At 35.1% G+C, this 22001-nt stretch overlaps 1 protein-coding gene across 2 annotated transcripts in view; it reads right to left on the reverse strand.

Annotated features, from left to right (window-relative positions):
* Positions 1–22001, reverse strand: part of SNX29 (sorting nexin 29) — a 115975-nt gene that overhangs the window by 34134 nt on the left and 59840 nt on the right. For both annotated transcript variants that reach the window (XM_069029508.1, XM_069029507.1), the window contains exon 20: positions 10259–10398. In XM_069029508.1, coding sequence (XP_068885609.1) covers positions 10259–10398 — 140 coding nt within the window. The remainder of the gene's footprint in view (positions 1–10258; positions 10399–22001) is intronic.

Consider the following 22001-nt stretch of genomic DNA (forward strand, 5'->3'; position numbering starts at 1 on the left):
ATTAAAAGAATGACTCCAGTGAACAACTACAGACTGTTGCAATCTGGACTTATCTGGTTTTAAGCACTGCTGTTAAATTAATTTAAACTAACACTTTGACACTGTGCTGTGCACTCTAACATGTAATGATAATGACATCTTCTTGGGTTTAATTCTATTCCTGCATGTCACTTATTCAATATATTAACCAGTGCTGATAATCAGAAGGGAAAAAAGTGAGAATATTGGTAGAAAACTACAATGCTTACAAGAAAGGTGCAGTAATTCTATATTTGAATGTCAGGTACAGCTGTCATACAGCTCGTCTGACAAGAACATCTTTATTCTTTTATTCACTTAGGAAAACCACACCACACTACAGAGAAAAGGTCTCAAGATGGCTGTCAACATTGCTGAAAACAAAAAAAAATATAAACTGATTGTTCCATACCTTATCCCACAGTAAAGTGGAATATGCTATCAAGAATGAGGACAAGACTTTGAAGTCCTGCACACTTAACTATATTAGCATTTCCAGCATTCCACTTTTCATAGCCCCGATGCAAAAATTTGTTCCAGATCCAAAAATGGCATAAGGAGCTTTAAAAAAAATACTGGATCCATTGTTTATGAGTTAGGTATGGACAAAAATAGAAGCAGGATTTCTGTGTGTGTTTAAAATGAGAAATAGTTTCTGATTTAGCTAACCAAATCCACCTTGGCAAATCCCTGCCAGACATGAGTGTGCAGTAAGTATGCTGACAGGAATGGTGTGCCTAACCTCAGAATTAAAACTTTCTTTCCTGGCTCTAGAGCCCATTTCTTCTACCAATTTCAGAAACACCTGCTCAGTACAGAAATGCCTGAATATATAAAGAATTCACTTTTTAACAAGGGAGTGCATGTGACTTGTAACCAAGGAAACAGGATCACTGCTGTAATGACACAAAACTTTATCTAGCTCTGTGTTCTTTTACGAGAAGAAACTTAACCTCTTCTTGCACTGCTACAAGTTCAATGTGTTAGAGACACAAACGCCAGAGTTTAGAAACCCTGTCTATTGCTAAGGACTTGCTGAGTTTGTTGGCAAGCAGCAAAGGAGCAAGGAGGAAGGAAGTGCTGCTGAGAATCACAACTCGTCCCTCTGAATGATCTTTCATTACAAAGCCTGTTGTTAACTCAGATGAAAAAGGATAGGATTCATGCAGCCCAATGAAAAACAAAAGCCATTCAAAAGCATCCTGATCCAGCCAGTTCCTTGCACAAGACAGATGGGAATCGAGCATCACAAAATGCACAGCACAGTTAAAAGCTCCTTTTGTACAGCACTGGAGTTTGCTGTAACATTGACCATGGCTGTTTTCAACATAATCTCTACTTGTTTTGGAGCTTGATAAATTCTGTGGTTATAAAGGAAACCAATATAGACCAGTTAGCTACCAGCAGCAACACATAAGGTGCTTTGTAACTGTTGCTGTCCATCTACTTGCTTTCTGTTTTTGCCCCATTTTTTCAACCAATGCAATGGAGAGCATTTCCTGTACATTTCTACACGTGCAAAAGCAATATCATACCATAGCCTCTCTCTCATTTGTTTCAGTAATTTTAAACATAATTCTTATTTTCTCAGGCAGCATGAAACAAGAGTTTATTCCAAGACAACTGTAAAGATCACAAGGCCTCAAATGTTTCCAATGGTGGCTGGAGAGTATTCAATCCTTGTACAGTATGCACTAAATTATTCTTCTCTTAAGCACTGTAAAGGTCACTCTGAATATAAAGAAGCATGATAAAAATCTAATTGATGGAAATATGCTCATAAACACCTATTTGTGATGCCTGTTGAACAATTCATAGCAATTAACTCAGCAAGTCTCACTGTCTTTATTGAGATGATAATTGGTGTAAATCACACTATTTGAAAGTGAAGTCGATTCTTTTTTTAATGGTAAGACTCAATAGTGGGGCATAAATATAATACAGAAACCCCTTCAGCATTATGGAGTTGCTGTATGACACACCAGCTTTACTGAGCATCACACCAAGACAAAAATGAAAAACTCCTTTTCTCTGAGGTGTTTCTGTCCTGGAACACTGCAACACTGAGGTGTTTCATTAGAGTGAGCTTAGAGGGACATGTTTCTGTAATACTTCACTATTACCCATACCTGCAGGACAAAGTTCTTTTAACTGTACTTCTGAATACTCCAACACTTTTGACTCAGTAGTGCCTTAGAACTGAAAGACTGAGAAAATGCAAGTGAGAGCAAGAAATTGGGAGCAAAAGGAAGAAAACTGGAGTCAAGAGACATAAAAAGATTCTTTTGCCTGAGTAAAACTTATTTACATTGGGCACTGCTGGCAAATTTAATAAGACCAACTGCTGGAAGAGAAACAACCTAGAGAAATGCAGCTGAGAGAAATAAAGAACTAAGAACACCGAACAGATTTTCTAGTCCTTTTTACTTTAACAATTGAGAAGATGGCTAGCAATTACAAAAATAGTTTTAAATATATCAAAAAATATATTCTGATTCCAAATTTTCACTTTATTTAATTTTTATCTGACATGTAAAGGATTACAATGTTTTTGTACAAAAGGTGTTTCTTGTTGGTAATTATATATATATGTGTAAATCATTAGGGGCTCTGCAGAATATTCTTCCTGATTTTAAAATGTCATTTAAACTCCAGTGAGCAGTTAGTTGACTGCTAAGGTCCATAAAACAACTAACAGTAGAACCAAGTTGAAATCAGCAAATATCTTAAGTTCTGATGGGTATTTGGAATAAAGTTCCATCTGCAGCAACTGTCTGAAGCCCGTGAATGCTGCTAATGGTATTGCCATGATAACCACCCTTCCCTAGCTCAGGTCATAGATTTTAGCACCTATTCCAACCATTTAAAAAGACAAACCACTGGTAAGAAATCAGAGGATGCAGGACAGCTCTCTACCCTGTGCAAAGGAGCAGCAGAGTTGCAATAAGTGCTCCCTGACAGATTTGAATAATCAATGGGAATGTGTGTCAGACTTTGATGTCCTATACAAAGCTTTAATTATTTCACAAATCACCTGTCAAAGCCCAGATGTAAAATGAAAACCTACAATCATAACATCTTCATATGTTTGGGTAAAACCAGCCATATAAAGCCAAGTGCATCTAGTAAGCCTAAAGTACCAGTATTATCCATAGTTCCTTACTATATTCAACCCATCTTGCTTTTAACATGAAGCATCCCATGTCTCTTTCCTCCTGCATTTTCTTGCCCACTTTACCACTGTTTCTATTCCTCCTGATGTATTGTTTTCTTTCTTCTCTTCCCTCTAATATTCATAAACCCTTTCAACTACCCAGAGCAGGGAAAGGAAAAATTTAAGACATTTGAAGAATGCCATGTAATACACATCTTCAATGTCAGTATGTGCAAAAACATAAAACACAATGTAACAGGCAATTCTTGCAGAAGGGAAAGAGATGAAAGTTTGAATTTTCATATACTCTGACCAAACAATTTTTGTCCTACTTCTTCACATTTCACTTAGATCAAAACAAGCATGATGCTTTTTTTAAGTCTGATGTCAAGCATCATAGGTTATGAAAGACTAAAACCAAAACTGTCAGTAACAAAGTGAGGAATGCAGAACCCAAGAATAACAGTGAGACAACTCCATGTTTGTTAAAAACAATCCACTCAAATTCAAGTATTTTAATTCTATCATCAACAAAAATTCCACAAAAGACTTTCACATTTTTGCACTGAAACTTCCTGCATTAACTGAACATTATAATGAAATTTTAGATATCTAAGATATTTTTACTTCAACAATCATCAGTGCTTGACAACACAGTTCATCTGAAAGATAAATATTGTGTAATGTCTCCACATTAGACCAATCAATTGACATAGCAATAAATTAGTTTCATTAGCATGTTTCAGGCATTAGAAGGTGCTTTACTAATTAAAAGTCCCATATTTAAGCAAATGCTATTTCCAGTTTGTTCATTTAAATTTTATTCCAGTGCTTACTATATTCTATCAGAGTGCTTATTCCTGGTACACAACATACCTGGGATCTGGTAAGGAGATCCTGAAGCCATGCAGTGCCAAGTTGATGACACAGGCTGCCACCTCAGGGGTGCAATCCAGCACAAACCTGGCCACAACACTTTAGGTGCTTTAGCTGAGTGCTGCCATTTATTTCTAGTAGAAGGCACAGATATGCTCCCTGACAGCTTTAAGAAGTGCCCTGTCATCACCAACGCAGTTTTTGAGAAATCAACCGATTCAAAATTGTATTTAAAACTTCCTTACTTTGCTTCAATATTGTTTTACAGCATTTCAGGGATTGCTTGTTTGTTTTTCATTTTATTGTTTATCTGAAGATGTAATAACAGCAGAATGGTGGCACCTCTATCTCCATATGCAAATATATTCATGTCTGCATTCAAGAATCTTATTTTAAATAATATTCATGTTTCTGTGAGAAGGTTTTGGTTCTGTGCCATATCTGCTGTATATGGACCTATCCCTTATGGGGATGCAGTTATTGAATGAAGTATCATTGTTGCACCAATGTGTAGTTAACGTTGAGTCTGAGAAACTGTTTTTATCCTTCTAAAGTATCTCAGAACTAACTTTGAAAGGATTAATTGTCAATTTCTTTAAAATGAACGCAGAAATACATTTATAGGTACATCACAGTTACTTTCCTAGAAGATTTATTTCATTTCTACAGGACAGCAACATTTTAATACTAGCAATGCTATTGTAGAGAAGTTAATATTCTTTTTACCTCTCATACCTCTAATATACACGTTTAGAAGTTCTCAATGACACACTGCAACTGAAACAGAGATGAGAAAACTGCCAAATACAAACTAAACCAAAATTCTTCAATTCTTTGAGAACAAACATCTATTCTTCCACAATATTTTAACTTGTCTGCAAGACCAGAAGCAGATACTTGGCTTTAACGCTGTTCAGTGCTAAATAAATCTGAGAGTATTCCCAGGATGACATTCCTTTTTTGAGTGGCTGATTGGTTGGCACTGAAATTTGCCTGTCTTCCTCTATCACATTTCTCATAACTTTACCTTCCAGGAGGGTGGAAGTATTTTACAAAATGAGAAAGATGTAGAAATAGTGATTTTTTTTTACTACAATTTAACTTGGTGACTCAAAGACAACTGACACAAAACACCTAAGAACACAACTTCTGCTATCAAATATACTGCCAGTAATGTCACCCACGGGAAATGAAGACAACATATTTTTTGAAAATTACAATCCTCTAATCATCACGAAGAACTGATGACTCCTTTGGTGTTCAAACACATCCTGCAGACAGCAGAACCTGCTGATGATTTACTGAGCAGATTCCCTGCTTTTGTTAAAGCATATATTTGAGCAGCTCCCACAAGAGAATAAATGTCCAGCTTTGCAGCTCAGCAGAACATAAATTTGTTATCTAGGAACTATTGTAGCACGTACCTGTGGCCTAAAATATGAGACAGAAAAGTACTTAGAAGAGCAGTCTGCGAAAATATTCACAAAATTGTGTTTATATCATTCCTGCATGTATTTTAATCCAAACATTTGCACTGCCAATGCAAAGGAACCAACGAAGTGGCACTATTCTTACTGAATAGCTCTGCATAGCTACAAACTGGAGTTCCTGTTGTAGGAGTTTCCCATGCTCAGACTTTGTTTTGCTCACAGGTAACATTGTGTGACCAGCTGTAACTTAGCCAACAGTTCTTTGTGTGGGGTGGATGTAAAACACAACTCAAGATTATATTCTAGATTTACAGACTATTTGAGGTTGGAAGGTGCCTCCAGAGATAACTGAATCAATCCCCACAAGGCTGCCCATGGCTGTGTCCTGTCAAATCCAAGCATGGAGTGTCAGCAACCTCTGGACAAACTGTTAGAGGGTTTCATCACCCTCAAAGTGGAAAAAAAAGGGGGTTTATTATTTTTCTTGCATTTCAGTTTGTGCTCATTATGAGGATAATGGAAAGAAAATCTCTTTTATCTCTTTTTAAAAATGAGGACAATTGATACAGAAACCAGAGAGACAGAAAGTTGGACCATCACAGCATTTTAGAGTTTCTTTTCACAACTATTTACTGCTCTTTTAGCTTCTTACATACTTGAAATCATATAACCTATATGTTGATTTATATTGAAAGTCTCAATTATATGGTCCAAAAAATTGTGATTCTTGTTGCCAAAGATCCCTCCTGGTTTCATATATATATATTTACAAAGAGCTAAGTGTGTGGGATCATTTTTCATATTGATAAAATTGTGATTAAACCCCAAGTGTACTTGTTATAACAAGCTTTGTTTATCCATAATGAACCAATCATAAGTGCAAATAAATGTTCATTTAAGTAAGCATTAGCAGACAGGCCTTTGCCAGTTAGCAGATGTAGCAATCTAATTCAGCAGTGCCAATTCTTGATTTAGGTTCTGCTCCACATGGACTGGAAAATTGATCTTGTGATGTCAATTTTATTACTGCAAAGAATTTTTTATTCAGCATGTAAACAGACAAATTAGCAGAGTCAGAATCTATTTTTTACATTAAGACATGAAAGTGGACTATAAAGGAAACTCTTTGACCAATCCTGTGACTGAGCTAATGCCGTATCAAAACTGAAAAAGATAAAAACTGAGATTACAAGTGGTGGAGACTGATGAAAGAAAAAATACATTCATGACAGTTCACAGCACAAGGATTCAGAACAAGATTCACGTCCACAAGTAACCACTAGCATTTGATACCATAAAGGGAAGAAATGTAGCAAACTCATTCACACTATTGTACTGTAAACTGCTAGATGAATTTCAAAATAAAAGCAATTTCTTCCTCTGTAAGAGTAGCAGGCTATTTCATACAGATCAATTTAAATGTTTTGCCTCGTCAGATCTGTGCCTGATTGTATGGAACCACAGCACTTGGAAGGGAGGAATTCCCAAAGGAACAAACTCACGATAAAAACTTTAGGCAATATTCATTCTGGCATTAAATTAACAGTGGATTCAGTCTTAGAGATATTAATCTTATGTTCTGTTCACCATAATCATATTCTAGGACCACAACCAGGTCTTTAAAGTGTTTAATTAAAACTGACCCTGAAATTTCTATCTACAGGATGCATAATCAGACATAAGCTTTATGGGATTTTTCATTTTCACACAGAAGCCTGGCCACTTAATTTTGCAGTGAGAAGAAACCCTTTTAAGACCAGATAATTTTTTTTTTTTTTATATATTTCATTGCTTCCTAACAGACAGATCTAATGCCCTGGAGATTTTTTATGCATATCAAGACTGTAATTTTTTCCCCTACACTGAAATATCACTACTCTCTATAGCACAGTCCTAGGACTAATATCCCAATGTTTTGCAAATACTCTTTCATTGATAAAGATGCAACCAACTGTACATACATTTGTGCTACAGAGGAAAAACTAAATATATCAGAATTTTTGCGTGTATTTACAGTGTTTTATAGTAAAATATTATTAAACTTAACAGAACAGAAGAATTGAAGGTACAGTACAAAGGTTACAACTGATGAATGCAATACACAATTCACAGACTCCAAGATATTTAAGGTCTCCTGTTGATGAAGCTCAAAATCCATTATGGAAGGATAATACTGGAGAAGTTGGCAATCTGAAGTGGAACTGAAATGCATTTTCTTTCAGATGCTTTTTAAATCACCAACAGTGCCAGGTCATGACTCTCAGATAATAAAGGCCATAGAGAGTTCAAATGATAGCCTAGAAGTGATGGCTCTTTCAGACACTGATAGAAGGAGCGCATTCTAGAAAAGTTCTTTTTATTAATTTAATGCTGCTGCTCTAGCTGCAGAAGAGTCTGATATGTCAGTAGTAAAATGCATTAAAAAGCTATTTTGTCTGCTGCTGTCTGTGAGGAATATAGTTATTTTGTTCAACAGCTGAATTTTTCCAGAATCTCACTAGTATTCCCAGAGAGAACTATCTACTCTAGCCAAGAGAGAAAGATGATACATCTGTTACATAACAAAAAGTTCTCAGGAAATAATTCACAGGTACATATATGAACAGGATCTCTTTGCCATAATGTCCAGATATCACAGAACATTCCAGTCCAATGTCTCATGCAATGTGCTAAGAGTTATGAAATTGCCAAAATGCAAAAAAAACCCCTCTAAAAATAAGCAGATTTTTTGCCACCTGTGGCACACCCAAAGCAGGGTTAGCACCAGTGCATCACAGTGCTGTTTAGGAACAGATCATAAATGGTGTTGGCCAATTTCCTTCAGCAAATCTCTCTCCTTAGAGATAACTGCATTATTTTGTATCACAATGCTTTACTAACTAAATTGTACCCATTGAATATTGGAACTTAAACATGCTGTCTTCTCAATAAAACTTTGCTCTTTCTGAAATTAACTGAATCTCTCCCTACATTACATTTATTAGAAGAAATAGAGTTGAAGGGTTTTATAAGAGGGAAATGGTGTTCACTCAGACTTGTGCAGCAGTGGTAGAACGCATTACATGGATTGTGATTTTAATCTTGTCCTGTGCAGGTCCCCATACCTGGCACTTCTTTCAAGAAACAAAATTATGAGATTTAAATTCTACTTACATACTTAGAAAAGAAATATTATTAAGTATCAGAAAGCAATTGTTTAGGGCTGAGGTATAAGATGAAGCTTTTTCTTCCCTCCTGTTTTTGACATAAGTGGCCAGGAGATTATAAATACACTATTCTTGAAATGTCATTTCTCAAAGTAGAACCAAAAAATATTATAATAAATTACTTCTGTAACAACAGTGTATTAAGATTAAAAAAAAAAAAAACAACATAGGAAAAGGAGTATAATTGCATTTACAATTAAATTTTACAATTGCAAATGTATTTTGTATTTGCCTCCCTCTTCTTTAAAAAACAAAAACGAAGTAACATAAAGGATAACTTCTTTAAAATGACTCAACAAAAAGCTACACATGGGCCCCTCAACTGGAACTTTAAACCATTTCCATCTTTACAGCCCTAAGTCAAATTCTACACAGTAAGTTCTTAGGGAGCAAAAGGCAAGTCTCTTAAGAAGTTTGTCCCCACAAACATCACTTCACCATTTATAACACCATCATCAAAACGTCTCATCAAATTGATTTCAAATCCACAGAAAAATTGGAAATTCATGAATGCCACAAAATGCATCTTGGCATTCTTCCACTCATCTATTACATTTTCTAATAAATAGAGCTTTCTTGAAATGCAATTTCAACTTGAAAATCTGACACACTCTGCAAAAGACCAGGCAATAATACAACTAAATATGTGTGCTGCTATGAAATATATTCATTTGAAATTGGTCTTGAAGCTGCAAATGAATCTATCCGTGGATTCACAGACGTGGATGCACAATCCCTGTGCAGAGACTTGTGGACAGCAAATTTAACATGAGGACTGACTGTAAATGAGTTCTCAATCTATCCATAATTTGTCCAGGTGTGGTACTGAAAAACCATTCCACTGAAAAATTACTAGTGAAAGAAACAACAGAACTTTCAAAAACCAATTTTCATTAATATTATTTCTTAAATAATTTTAAATATCATTTACAAATGCATAAAGGATGAAGTTTAAAGGAGAAAGGGACAGTTTTACCAGATTCTATCCCTTGTATGATGGTATATCAAAGGGTTTGAGATGCTTAACAGGCAACTGTTCAGTTATTTCTGAACATATTCAACTTTAACATAATGAAACCAAAACACACATCAGCAGACTGCAAAACTCACCTAGAGAGAGTTCAACAGCTTGGCTTTTTTATTTGGTTAGTGAGGACCCTAACAGTGTTCTACCGTCAACCCCCAAAATAAATATTAAAAAACAATACAAAGCCCACACAAGCAAAAACAAAACAAAACTAAAAAAGACCAAATAAAAGAAATTGAAAACACCTAATGTTTGAAGAGCACGTATAGATGAAGATTTTGAAGTCACTTAGGTATTTCTGAAAGCTTTACACTGTGATTTTCATTCAAAGTCACCATTTAAATAAAACAAAAAAATACTCTATATGTCATAAATTCCTTTAAATATAACAAAAGCATCTGCAATCTGAACAGGAGCCTTCTATTAAAAAAACCCAAAAAACCAAAACAAAATATTTTCAAGATTTTGGAGATGCTGGCATTATATTTTAAATTAATCTGTGATGAAAAAACCTTAATATTTTCTTGAGTACTTGATGGATACTTACACAAAAAAGGGCATCAGCTGAATAAGTGTCTCTTTTTTGGGATTGGCTGTGAATTCTGGCACAGTTTGAATAATTTTGTTCATTACATTCCTTAGGTAATTTTGTAGCTGCTTGCGTCTCTCTTCTACAAACTTTGCATCCTAAAAATAGAGAGGCAAAAATATAAATTGCACAAAGAACATGTCTCTCAACTTTATAATGTAACTAAAAAGTCCTAGGAAGCATAAAAATCGATATTTTGATGCTCTCTGTTGTTATGGCTATGTAAATACGTTGGCAATATGCAAAACCCCCTTGACTCTGTCCTTAGAGATAAAGGAAAACCATGAATCCTAATAAAACCTGTTTTACAAAAACATCCACTGACAGGATGCCAGATCCTCTCCCTGGCAGAATCTGTCTTTTCTGGACCATAAACCACTGCAATCTGAGAGAGGCAGAGCAAAACAGCAGCACAGAGGCTGTGGCAAAACAATTTATGCAATTTTTTTGAAATCCAGAATTACCAGTCTTTGCAGGAGGAAATGCTGACTTACTCCCCCAATGTCTCCCCAGTTCACACTTTTTAGCTCTTGGGTACACGAACTCCACAATGGATGAGTCCAGCATTTTTCTGTTATTAAATTCTTATTTTGATTATGTCTTCATATAGTAGATTTTTTTTAAAGTATTATATCACGACTCTCATTAAAATGTTTTACTGAAGTTTCTGTAGCATTTCAGATCCAGGATTTTATACTACGTTGGCTCCAATAAGTAGAATAATTCTATAAACTCCACATTCCACTGATGGACTTAGAAGTTAAAAGTCTATCACATTCAGCAAGATGCCATGAATCCTGTAACTTACATCTAGTTTAAACCCTTTCCCTGTGAGGGATCACAATTGCAGTGAACTATAATCTAAAGGTGACACATTTCCCAGTAACAGGGAGCTCTAACAGGTTTGCAGTGACATCAGGCGCTGGATGCTTTATGCTACAGCCAGAGTGTTCCATCTCAGGAGTGCTGGCACTGCTCTCCTGGTTTAAATGTCACAGTATGTTCTTTAGGCACGAAGCCAAACCCATTATCAGACAATTACAGCTCTCAAAAATCACCGTTATCTAAAAGATGTGTCTATTCAACCTGTATTATTTATGTCTGTGAGAAAAGGCATTGAAATTAATTCTTGTTTCTTGGGGGGAGGAAAGAAAAACAACCCACCAACAAAACACCATAAATACATTTGACAACACTGAATAAATTCATTGTATGGAAAAGGTTCAGCCCATGCTGCCATGCAAATCTGAAGGTTATTGCTTCCCTAAACAGAACAGAACATCATCATCAAAGCAGGGATGCTCCTTCGAGTTCAGGAGGAATTTGCTGTAGCATTCCTAGAACCTTCTCTGACATTCTGTTCTGTTCTTCCCTCTCATTAGAAGTTACCAAGAACAGGAATATTTTTAGGAATAAAAAATTATACATAATTGTAGGGACATAACAGAGTAAGACATAAGAAATTGTTGAAGACATCCATACTTACAGACTTCAAAAACTTAAGCAGGGCTTATTTAATTAAATTCACAAAATTCCAAAATATATACAGATTCATTTTATTTTTGTTTTCTACGTATGAACTTACACAGATGTCCAGTCCTGTTTCAACATTCCAGTTCTAGATTACTACATTTCATTCAATGTAGTAATGCAATGCAAAAATTGATTAATATATTCATTAATCAAATAAATTAATTCAATTAATATCCGAGTGAAAATTAAAAAAAACCCCTACATATTATATAGTTTGCTATTTCATTTTTATCAGTCACATGGTTTTTCAGCAATATACACACACTCCACACACCAGTTGTGTTGCAAGTGATTTGAAACTCATCCTGTAGTAAACCAACAAGGCTGCTGGGCTGGAACTTCACCCAGCCCCTTCTGCAGAGTCACTTGCCCAGTTCCCACAGCTGAGAGCAGCTACTGCTGGAACAGAGCAGAGCTTTCTCCCTGCCCTGCTGCAGGAGGACAAATGTATGGAACAGAGTCTATACAAGCTGTTGGGAACATTAAAGCAAACATTTTAATTTGTGATGACACATAATATTACCATTAAATGAACTATAATAATAAATTAATGTGCTGCTCAACGCTAATTAAACAATTGAGTAATACCTATGTTACTTTTTTTTTTTCTTTTCACTAAGATTTTTGTTCCCAGTGGATTCTTTGGTGAAGCTCAAGGAACAGCCTTGTGTTCCCCTCTTTCCTCTCCAAGGATTTAAAGTATCACATCATCCCATTGGAGGGACACTAATTTGCTGCCACCAGCTGCATGAGGCAGAAGACAAGCAAGGGATGCATGGGAGATGTCTGGGAAGAAGAAAAAGTTTGTGGAAGAGCTTTGGTTCTGGAAGCTGTGGTGACATTTGGCACCTGAGCCCATTTCCATTGGAGCTATCCTCTCCCCAGCTCCTGCTGGGCTGTGCCGTTGGGGGAGGATAATCCTGCTTTGCTCCATGACCCAGTTCCAGTGCAGGCCCAGCCTCAGCTCAGAGCCCTTCCAAGAACTGCCTCACCCTCACTGCACTTCCTTCCTTCTACTTTCATCACTTCTGTCAGTTATGTTTTCAAGCTCACAAGAAAACCTCCATTTTTAAATACCACATTCATCAACTTTTTCAGTTCTGAAGTTTGTTTGGTCACAAATCTTCAACAGCAATATTTTCTGTGAAAAAATTTCAATTATGTTTAAATTTTCTCTTAAGCAAAAGCTGCATTCTTTTAGTATGACTTCTGTACTGCATATGTATTCAATGTATTTAACTAAAAACATCTTTCATAGAAAGGACTTCTGTTATAGACACAGGAGCCAAATGCTGAATGTAGGTACTTTCTATCCCTTATGTTACTGTAAAGAGTCTCCTTGACTACAGAAAACAATGGCACAAAGAACTTTTCTAATTAAGACTGCCAGAACATGCTTAGGGAATGCACTTTTTGCTGTTTACAGCTGATCAAATTAGTGCTTATAACATGGCTATTTTTCTGCCATTTGTCCAAGAAAAAGGCAGAACATCCCAGAAATTAAAACTCAGCCTGAAAACAGTTAAAAATGTTCTTTTAGTCTGACATGAATTTGATCTGTAAAACAAACAACAAGCAATCTACCATGAAATTCTGCACCATGCATTAAGGCTTGTTGTCCTCACCAGAAGCAATGTAAACCAAGGTCAAAATGATTCAGCTCCAGGTCGGCACTTTATCATGAAACGTGCGCTTTGCAACAGCAGGTTGGCTACTCAGAGCGACGATTTTAGCACAGAGTGGTTACTGCCAAGCTGGTGCAGTAATAAAGAGTTTTTGTCACAATATAGTAAACAAAACAACTGGTAACAGAAAAACACAACTGACTCAAAGCCTGGCCAATTTTTTCAGTCTTAAATTATAAAAAGATACCTATAACCTTCTTTTGATTGGGCCCAATTATCCACAGCAGAAATCTAGGTGGTACATTGCATTCCAACCCGTAAACAAACACCTACTTTTATTTACAAGCAAAAAGTGAAGGGAAATTTTTTTGATTTGGATTTGTATCAGTGACACCCACCCCCTACTTTTAGTACATGTCTCTGGTGACTGTATGAGTCAATACAAGCCTACATTTGCATATGTACTCACACAGAAAACAGCAAAGATCTTCCCCTAAGGTTCAAGATACACATTTATGTACACTTGACGTGAATGTACTTTGAGGAAAAAGTAATTCTGTTAAAATTACAAATACATACACTTTGCAAAAAACCCTTGCATTTTCATATTATTAAAGGTTAAGATTACATAGTTTCACCTTTAGGAAAACAAATACACAGCAAGATAAAGTAACAGTACTTAAACAAAGACCCAGTTTTAAGATTTCACTGAAGTTTCTTAGGCATATTTTCTAAAACAATAAAACTACTGCTGTTTCTGCACTAACTACAGTGAAAGTAATTTCCTAGCCCACAGGTCAAGAGCACACAGTTTTGATTAGGAGACCACAAAAGTTCAGTTAACAAGCAAACCTCCTTCAGATTTCAGAAGCATCAAAACACATCTGGGAAAATATTTTTAATCTGAAATTCATGTCTCCCAAAATGTTGTATGAGATTCAGTTCAGTTAACAAGCAAACCTCCTTCAGATTTCAGAAGCATCAAAACACATCTGGGAAAATATTTTTAATCTGAAATTCATGTCTCCCAAAATGTTGTATGAGATTCTTTTTGACTGATAATTTGCCACGTTTCTTCTGCCCACAGCAAAATGCTAATATCAAATTACAAATCTCTGAAAATTGTAATTGATAATGGAAAACTTAGAGGTTCTCAACATATATTAGAAGATGATGTTAAGGTGTAAAACTAAGAAGCAGAGGCTTGATTATATGGTAATATTTTATGTCATGCTGTTTTGCAGTTCTTCATTACAAGCCAAGTTCATTCCCACTTGCAGTTTAAATTGTTTCACACAACTGCTGGTCTTTTATACACACTGCTAGTATGGAACAGATGGCAAAACACTGATATTCTTCATTATTAATGGGACAGCTCACTTAAGATGTTTCAAATATTTTCCAGGAGCTTTTGGAAATGCTATGATTGCCATGGTTACCTGCCATGATTTAGGGACAGATAAAACACTTTTAGATTCTGGGCTTGGTGCTGTTGCCATCAACATCAAACTCACTGAGGTTCTAACCATTACTTATCATTTAACCAACCTCCTGTTGATAGCACCAGGGAAAAAATAACTCAAACAAAACCAAACAACCAAACAGCTGAAGGCTCAATGTAACTCAATTAAGATAAAAGGAAATATGAAATTAAAGGAAATATGGCTTTAGGACTGATACTACACAACGCATCCCATCCTAAATAAAGCTGACAATAGTGCTATTCAAAGTTGAACTTGCAAATGCAGAAATAAACTCAGGTTATTCTAATGTAGCCCATTAATTTCCACCGTCTTGGCAACCAGTCTCAGCAAAATTATCAAACCAGTCTTTATCTATTTATGAGGCACCAAATGCTAACCTCAAAACGAAGCTGGAAATCAGAAGCTGAGATGGGAGCTAATGAAATATTCAATTGCTGAGTCATTCTCACCAGTTTGTAATTAAAAGTTTTATAGCAAATATTCATTTTACAGGTTAATTGATGCCTTTGCACAGGTCACAGTAAAATATAACTTCTGTCCTTCAGTAACTATTGCATCATAAAACTTTTAGGAAGGTACAGTTTCCAATCCTAAATATACCAGATACCACCATATTACACAAAAATCATCTCAAAATTATTGAAACTACATAAGCTTAAAATTTCCATCTTACTTGTATTGCCAGTTTCTGTATGGCAGAACCAGGCCAGCATTATACAACATAACAGGGGTGTACAATACATGAAATTGCCATTTTCCCCTTCCCAGCATGAGATTTTTTTTGTACATTTTACTGTTCAGTGGAACAAACAGGAATTTAAGAGGATGAGATACAAAGAAGAAATCAAGGAAATGTCAGTTTTGAAAAGAAATCTATTTTCCTTTAAACAGAGATTTACTACATAATTGTAATTATTATTCTGTGTTTCTCTACTCAAATAGCTGATGCATTTCCATCTCCAGCTCTGGGTTCATTTCAATGGTACCAGAAAAGTAATGCTTTCAGATAAAGTAGCTGGAAAAAGGCATTGCTGCAAACCCATGCAGTAGCAGACATGCTGAGGGTGAGCTACAGTCCTGCAATGCCCTCAGTCAAGCACCAGTTTAATCAAAGCAACATTTAAATCAGTAAATATGCCAAGAGAAAAAAGAAAGCTTGAGAATAAATCTAAAACGGATCTCTTTTTAGTGTTGTGCTTAATGCCACTGCTAGAAAAAATAACTCAGTCATGTTATGCTAATAAAATCCAGTGTCATCTAAATATTTTGCTATATAAAGACACATGCCAACCATGTGTTAATTTGTCAACTGGTCAGGAATCAACTGTTAATTAAAAAGCATCAATAAAAAACTGCAGCAAGACCCCTAGGGCTAATCTTTTGCTCAGCTATTGAATAGGGAAACACTGTTTCTGTCTTCTCCTCAGATAAAGCATTATCTGTCTACCCTGTAATTTTATTCAGGAGATTCTGCAAACTACAACACAACAGTTCATGAAATTGAGATCCATTTTTTCACTAGACTATATTACAGTAATAACTATCAACAATATTAGTTAAAATGTGTCTCAGTTCAGTGCTTCTCTCCAGCACTGCAGTTTTCTTTCTTAATTTCTTTCTTTAATCTGGTTGAAAATGCCCTGAAGACCAATAAAGACAGACTCTAAATTTAAAATAACAACAAAAAAACCCCACCTCAAAACCCTTTAGAAACATGGTACATACAGTGCTTACAGTACAAGCTTATATGTGCAATAACCTTACAGTGATGCTTTCCCTTAAAAAACAATCAATAATGAAATAAAAACTTTACTCCCACGTAAAAGACTAGATTCTCCTTTAACAAAAAATGTATTTGGATACATTCTGATGGTATGACTGTTTTCTAAAATAAAAATTTAATTAATGAGGACTATTGATATTAACTGCCCATTACTTATTGTGCCTTCATGCAAAGATATTTTACACGGTACAATGAAGGAAATCAGATTTTCCATGCAGGAAGTGGCTCCAGCATTTCACACGATCTGAAGTATTCAATATTTAGTTTTCTTTTTAAAAAAATTAACAGTGAATATCTTTAGTAAATGCAATTGCCCAAAAAGCTGTAGAGCAAGTAAGATTAAAATTTGCCAATATTTCTAAGACAATATATTTTGGGAGAAGAGAGGTGAAATCAAGCACACTGATATGTAAGGAAAGGGAAAAATGTGGGTAAAATTTCAAATTCAAAAAAAGAAGGGTTTACTTTTATTTTTGTAATTAGGTGTCCCTGTTAAGATCTCTCTGAAAGGAAGTTTATTAATCCAAGTAACTTGGTAATTTAGCATCACCATCACAATAAGAAACAAATTTAGAAAATTTATTTTTATGTTTTCATTTTATACCAGGAGGCTACTAGAATATCTAAATGACGCATGAGTTGTTATAAAACTGCCATATTTTTATCGAGCAGTTGTCCAAGCAGCATGTAAATTACTTTCCTTTTTTTCCCCATAATGTCATGATGCAAAGCAACACCATCTGAACTGTTTCTATGGGCTCTATATTCAATAATTTGTTAGAATAAATTGCTTCTCTTAATTATAGACAGCAAGAATAAAAACATCACTTGACAGGCAAAGTTTTGTTTTGTAGACCCTAAATAGTCTGTATTCCTTCTTCCTAAACTTCAACAGCAATTAGCAAGGAATTTTTGTAACTCGAAAAGAAAACGACTCAATTCACTATTTCATTGAAATGGTGCCCTTGAGCACCAAATGAACAGATTAATTCAGTGAGACATTCTGATGGAGATGGAGAAGCATGAGCTGGAGAACTGTTTACCTTTTAAATTAAAGCCCTGAAAATGAAATATGCTGCTCTGCACTCTGCTCGATTTAACCTTCATGCCGAGTTTCAGGTAACCCAGACATTTCATACCACACAATGGGAAGCATTTACTATAAAGTATTTGTCATATAAAAGCCAACCATTTCCTGCTGACTTATTTCTCTTCTCTCAGATACTGATATGACAAAAAAATGGAAATGAAGAAGAACTGAATGCTCTTTTCTAAGTGCTGTATACATAAAATATCAACTGCAGTCTTATGCAGTAGAAAACCCAGAGGATCTGGATTCAAAATCTGAAATACTCTGTATTCCCCCTTAGTGTGCAGGTGACAGTGCCAGGAAACAGGTGGGCTGTGACTAGAAATCTTAATGACTATGCCAGGAGTCACATTATTTTTATTTCTATTTGTATGGCACTAGAATTAAGTTACATATGTGAAAACCAGATCATATTCTTTTAATCCCAAAGGCTATTTTAAAGGTTCTTTGAGAAATGAACTTTTCAGCTACAAAGTAATACAGTGAATTTACAGGACAAAGTTTCTTTTGTGGCTTTAAAATGGCATAAAAAAAGTGTTATGTTACAGAATTATTACATTCAGCTAAATATGAGATTAGTTTGAGTTCCTTTCCTGGTTTGAACACAATGGATCCATTTCTTTTCCTTTTACCCACACTACAGCACAAGCATATCTATCAAATTTATATTAGCTACAGTTTTTCCTATAACCCACAAGGCAAAAGACTGTATGAAAATAACTCAATACACTAGTTAAGACCACTAAGATGGTTGAAAATTAAAATCTACTTACTTTGAAAATCAAGAATAATATGGAATTTAAGCTTCTATATTACATCATCCAAAAATCAACCTAGGTAGCATTAATGAAAGCAATCTTTAATGAAAGCAATCTTCAAATTTTTAATATATAACTTGAGGATTTATATTTTCAAAGCTTTTCTCCTTTAATAAATGTATTCCAATTCCAAAACATCAGAGAGTCATAATTTTCTACCAATTCCAGATGAAGACACTGGATATCAAAGCTTAGTACCAAGAAACATTATTTAGCCCCCTGTCTCAAGTGCATTAACCAGAAGTTTTGCTTTCTTCTCAGCTCCCCCTGGCAGTCTGACTTTGACAAATTAATCTGATGAAAGATAGTTTCTATGAGCTCCTACATCCCATAGAGGACAAAAGCACATATATCTGTACTTCTGATTCCAATGCAAGCCAAACACATACTTAAATTTTAGGATGTCTTGAATTGCTTTGCTGAATTTGGACAGAAAAACATCAAAATCTAAAATGAAATTACTTCCTCCCCTAAGATTCTTCCTGCACCATCCTCTTTCAAACATTCCATATGTCTTCTGTTACTGTCTATGCACTAGTTAAACAGGAATTGTTGTACTTCCTATTTTCAAATACATATTTTGCATGGGAGGGGCGTGTGTGTTCCTTAAGAAGTCTTGTTCCTATCTTGCTGCTTCTCCTTTCATCCCTTTCCAAAGGGACTTTCTTTCCTCCATCACCTTGTCTAAAAAGCAGCTTTAAGGGGGTACTGCCTCTGAATAGACAGGTCCTGCTTGCCAAAAATGGCAATTAACTTTTACAGGAAGGAAATGCATAACAGGGGTTGCACATCAATGATACCATGTGAAACCCATAAGAGCAAAATTATTAACACTCAAACTCTAATTTGAATGGCTTCAAATTACTTCATATATATATATATATATATATATATATATATATATATATATATATATATATATACACACAGAGCCAGACTACTCCTTACTTGACAAACTTCTTTAAAGACCAATAAACATTATAAGCACAAGAGCAAGCTCTCTTGTTTTCTTTTACTTCCAATAAAATCTTTATCTTCTCTGCTTTTTAATCCTAAAATAGTTATCCTGCATCCTATCTTAAACTCTTCACTATCTTCAGCAACAGGCAAACAGACCAAACATTGATAAAAGGCAACTTTGCTGCTGGGAACAAAAGAAAAGAAATTCATCTGCACTCTGTGAGCAAAGGCAGGATTTCCACTGACATAAATAGAGAAGGATAGAGCCCCTGGGGAACAGAACTTGCAGAATCACAAGATACATTCCAGAAGCCAACTTCATACATATCCTAAATGCTTCATATATATCCTAAATGATGTTGCCATATACATACTCGTATATATGTGTATATACAAATAGATATCTTTTAAAATACATGCACATAATATTCTTGAACTTTTTAAAATAGGGACATATACAAATTAATCTACAATTTAGGTTAGTCACTGACAGGTGAAAAGTACATATTCATTTTGTTGAACTAACATTTGGGCATGAAACAAGCTATGGCCGGAGATACAGCTCACAGACTTCAGTTGCATGGGCTAAAAATGATGAATTATGTTGCTCTCAATGTTTTCTCCGAGACAGAAACTTATTTTAGAGTTCTGTATTGTTCCCTCAATGCAGCTGAGAAGTCACAGCAAAGTCACTCTTCTGAACTCAGGAAAGTGCTGTGTATTCTTTCCATATGGGGTATCCAATGTTTTAAAGGAAAGCAGAGGATATCATGCAGTCAAGTCAGCACTCAGTGCAAAGCTACCTGATTCAATTTCTCCTCACTTAGACAATCACTGAATTCAGGTCTTCAGTGGAATTAAAGAACCGTTTCTATTTTGATATGCCCTCTATTGGGACAACACTATTGCAAGAGGATTCTTAATTAAATCTTTACTCGATTACTATAAGCTGCCCAATGTAGAAGCTGCAACTGATATTTTAAGGATGCTGCAATATTCAAAAAATTAGACTAATAAGTCCAGTAAATATTCATGTATTAATACTTAATCATTATTTTGAGAGATACCAACACAGCACCAGCAAAGGTTCCTCAGCTAAATGTTATCTTAAATGAAAAAAAATCATATTTCTATGCAGAAACATACAGGGAACCCTTTACAATCAAGTGCTGTGACTCTATAAAGCTCCTCCTCATGAGCTTCCCATAACTGGGCACACTGCAGACCTGGAGTGCTGCCCCATGGAACCCAGCCTGTCCTGGGACATTCCTGACAGGAAGGCAGCAGTCACAAAGACAAATAGTGAGAATGGAAGGATGAGTTCAAAGCATCCAAAGTACTTGAAGGCTTGCTAAAAGGCAAAAATCTGTTTCTTGCAAGAAAAATCAGTTTGAAATTACAAATATTGGTATATACAACTACATATAAAATACTGAGCAAATCACAAACCAGGCTGATACACGGTGAGCATGTTTTAAAACTACAAAAACTGAACCCTTCAAGTATTAACAATACAGTTGAAATTTTTAAGTTTTAAAGAAATTGATCTGCAGTTTAAAAAATAATTAAAATATATGATGAGTATATGACATTTCTCTTATACACACAACACAAGGGAACAAATATATTTCTTGTTTTACTCAAAGCATTGATGAATTGAAGAAAGAACACTTATTCTTGCCAGGATTACTCATAAAGATTTTGACAACTATTTGCTACCAGAACTGAAAGATCTTTAGTAGAACATATACAGCATGGGGCCTAGTATATATGAAAATTAATACATGGACTCTTGCAAGCATTATTATTTTCCTTCAGTAAATATCTAACTTGATTCAAAGCAACATATACAAAACAAATTATTCTCTTCCCTGCTTTATTTTAGTTCTAACTTACTAAATTCAAATGTTAAACTAATATGTTGAAAATGAGGTTACCAAACCAAAAGGCAAATACACAATCTTCTTTGTGATTGTAAAAAGGTTACTTGTCCAAAGCAGTATTCTTTCTTCTTTTCAGTTATTTTTCAACTAAATTGTTTTCTGTATATTAAATTTATGTTTCCTCAAGCATTAAAGGTAGTTTTTATTCCTACATACATAATTTGTTGAAAGATCATGAATAGGAACTTTTAAGATAAATGTCCCAACTGAAGGCAAACAATGGAAAGGCAAAAATGCATTAAAAACATAATTATCAAAATTAAGGTATATAATAATAATGGTTTATAATTGTTAAATATTTTCAAACTCCACTGCTACTTGATGAATGTAATACTAAAATGCAATACTTGATATTCTGACTTTTTAAAATCCTCATTCAGCTGAAATTCTGCTTTCTTTTCGCATTTTCCCAATGTCAAACTCTGCAACTCTGCATTTGAGCCTCACCTCCCTGACTTCTACTGC

Source organism: Aphelocoma coerulescens, chromosome 14 (genome assembly GCF_041296385.1).
Source record: "Aphelocoma coerulescens isolate FSJ_1873_10779 chromosome 14, UR_Acoe_1.0, whole genome shotgun sequence".
Taxonomy (NCBI): Eukaryota; Metazoa; Chordata; class Aves; order Passeriformes; family Corvidae; genus Aphelocoma; species Aphelocoma coerulescens.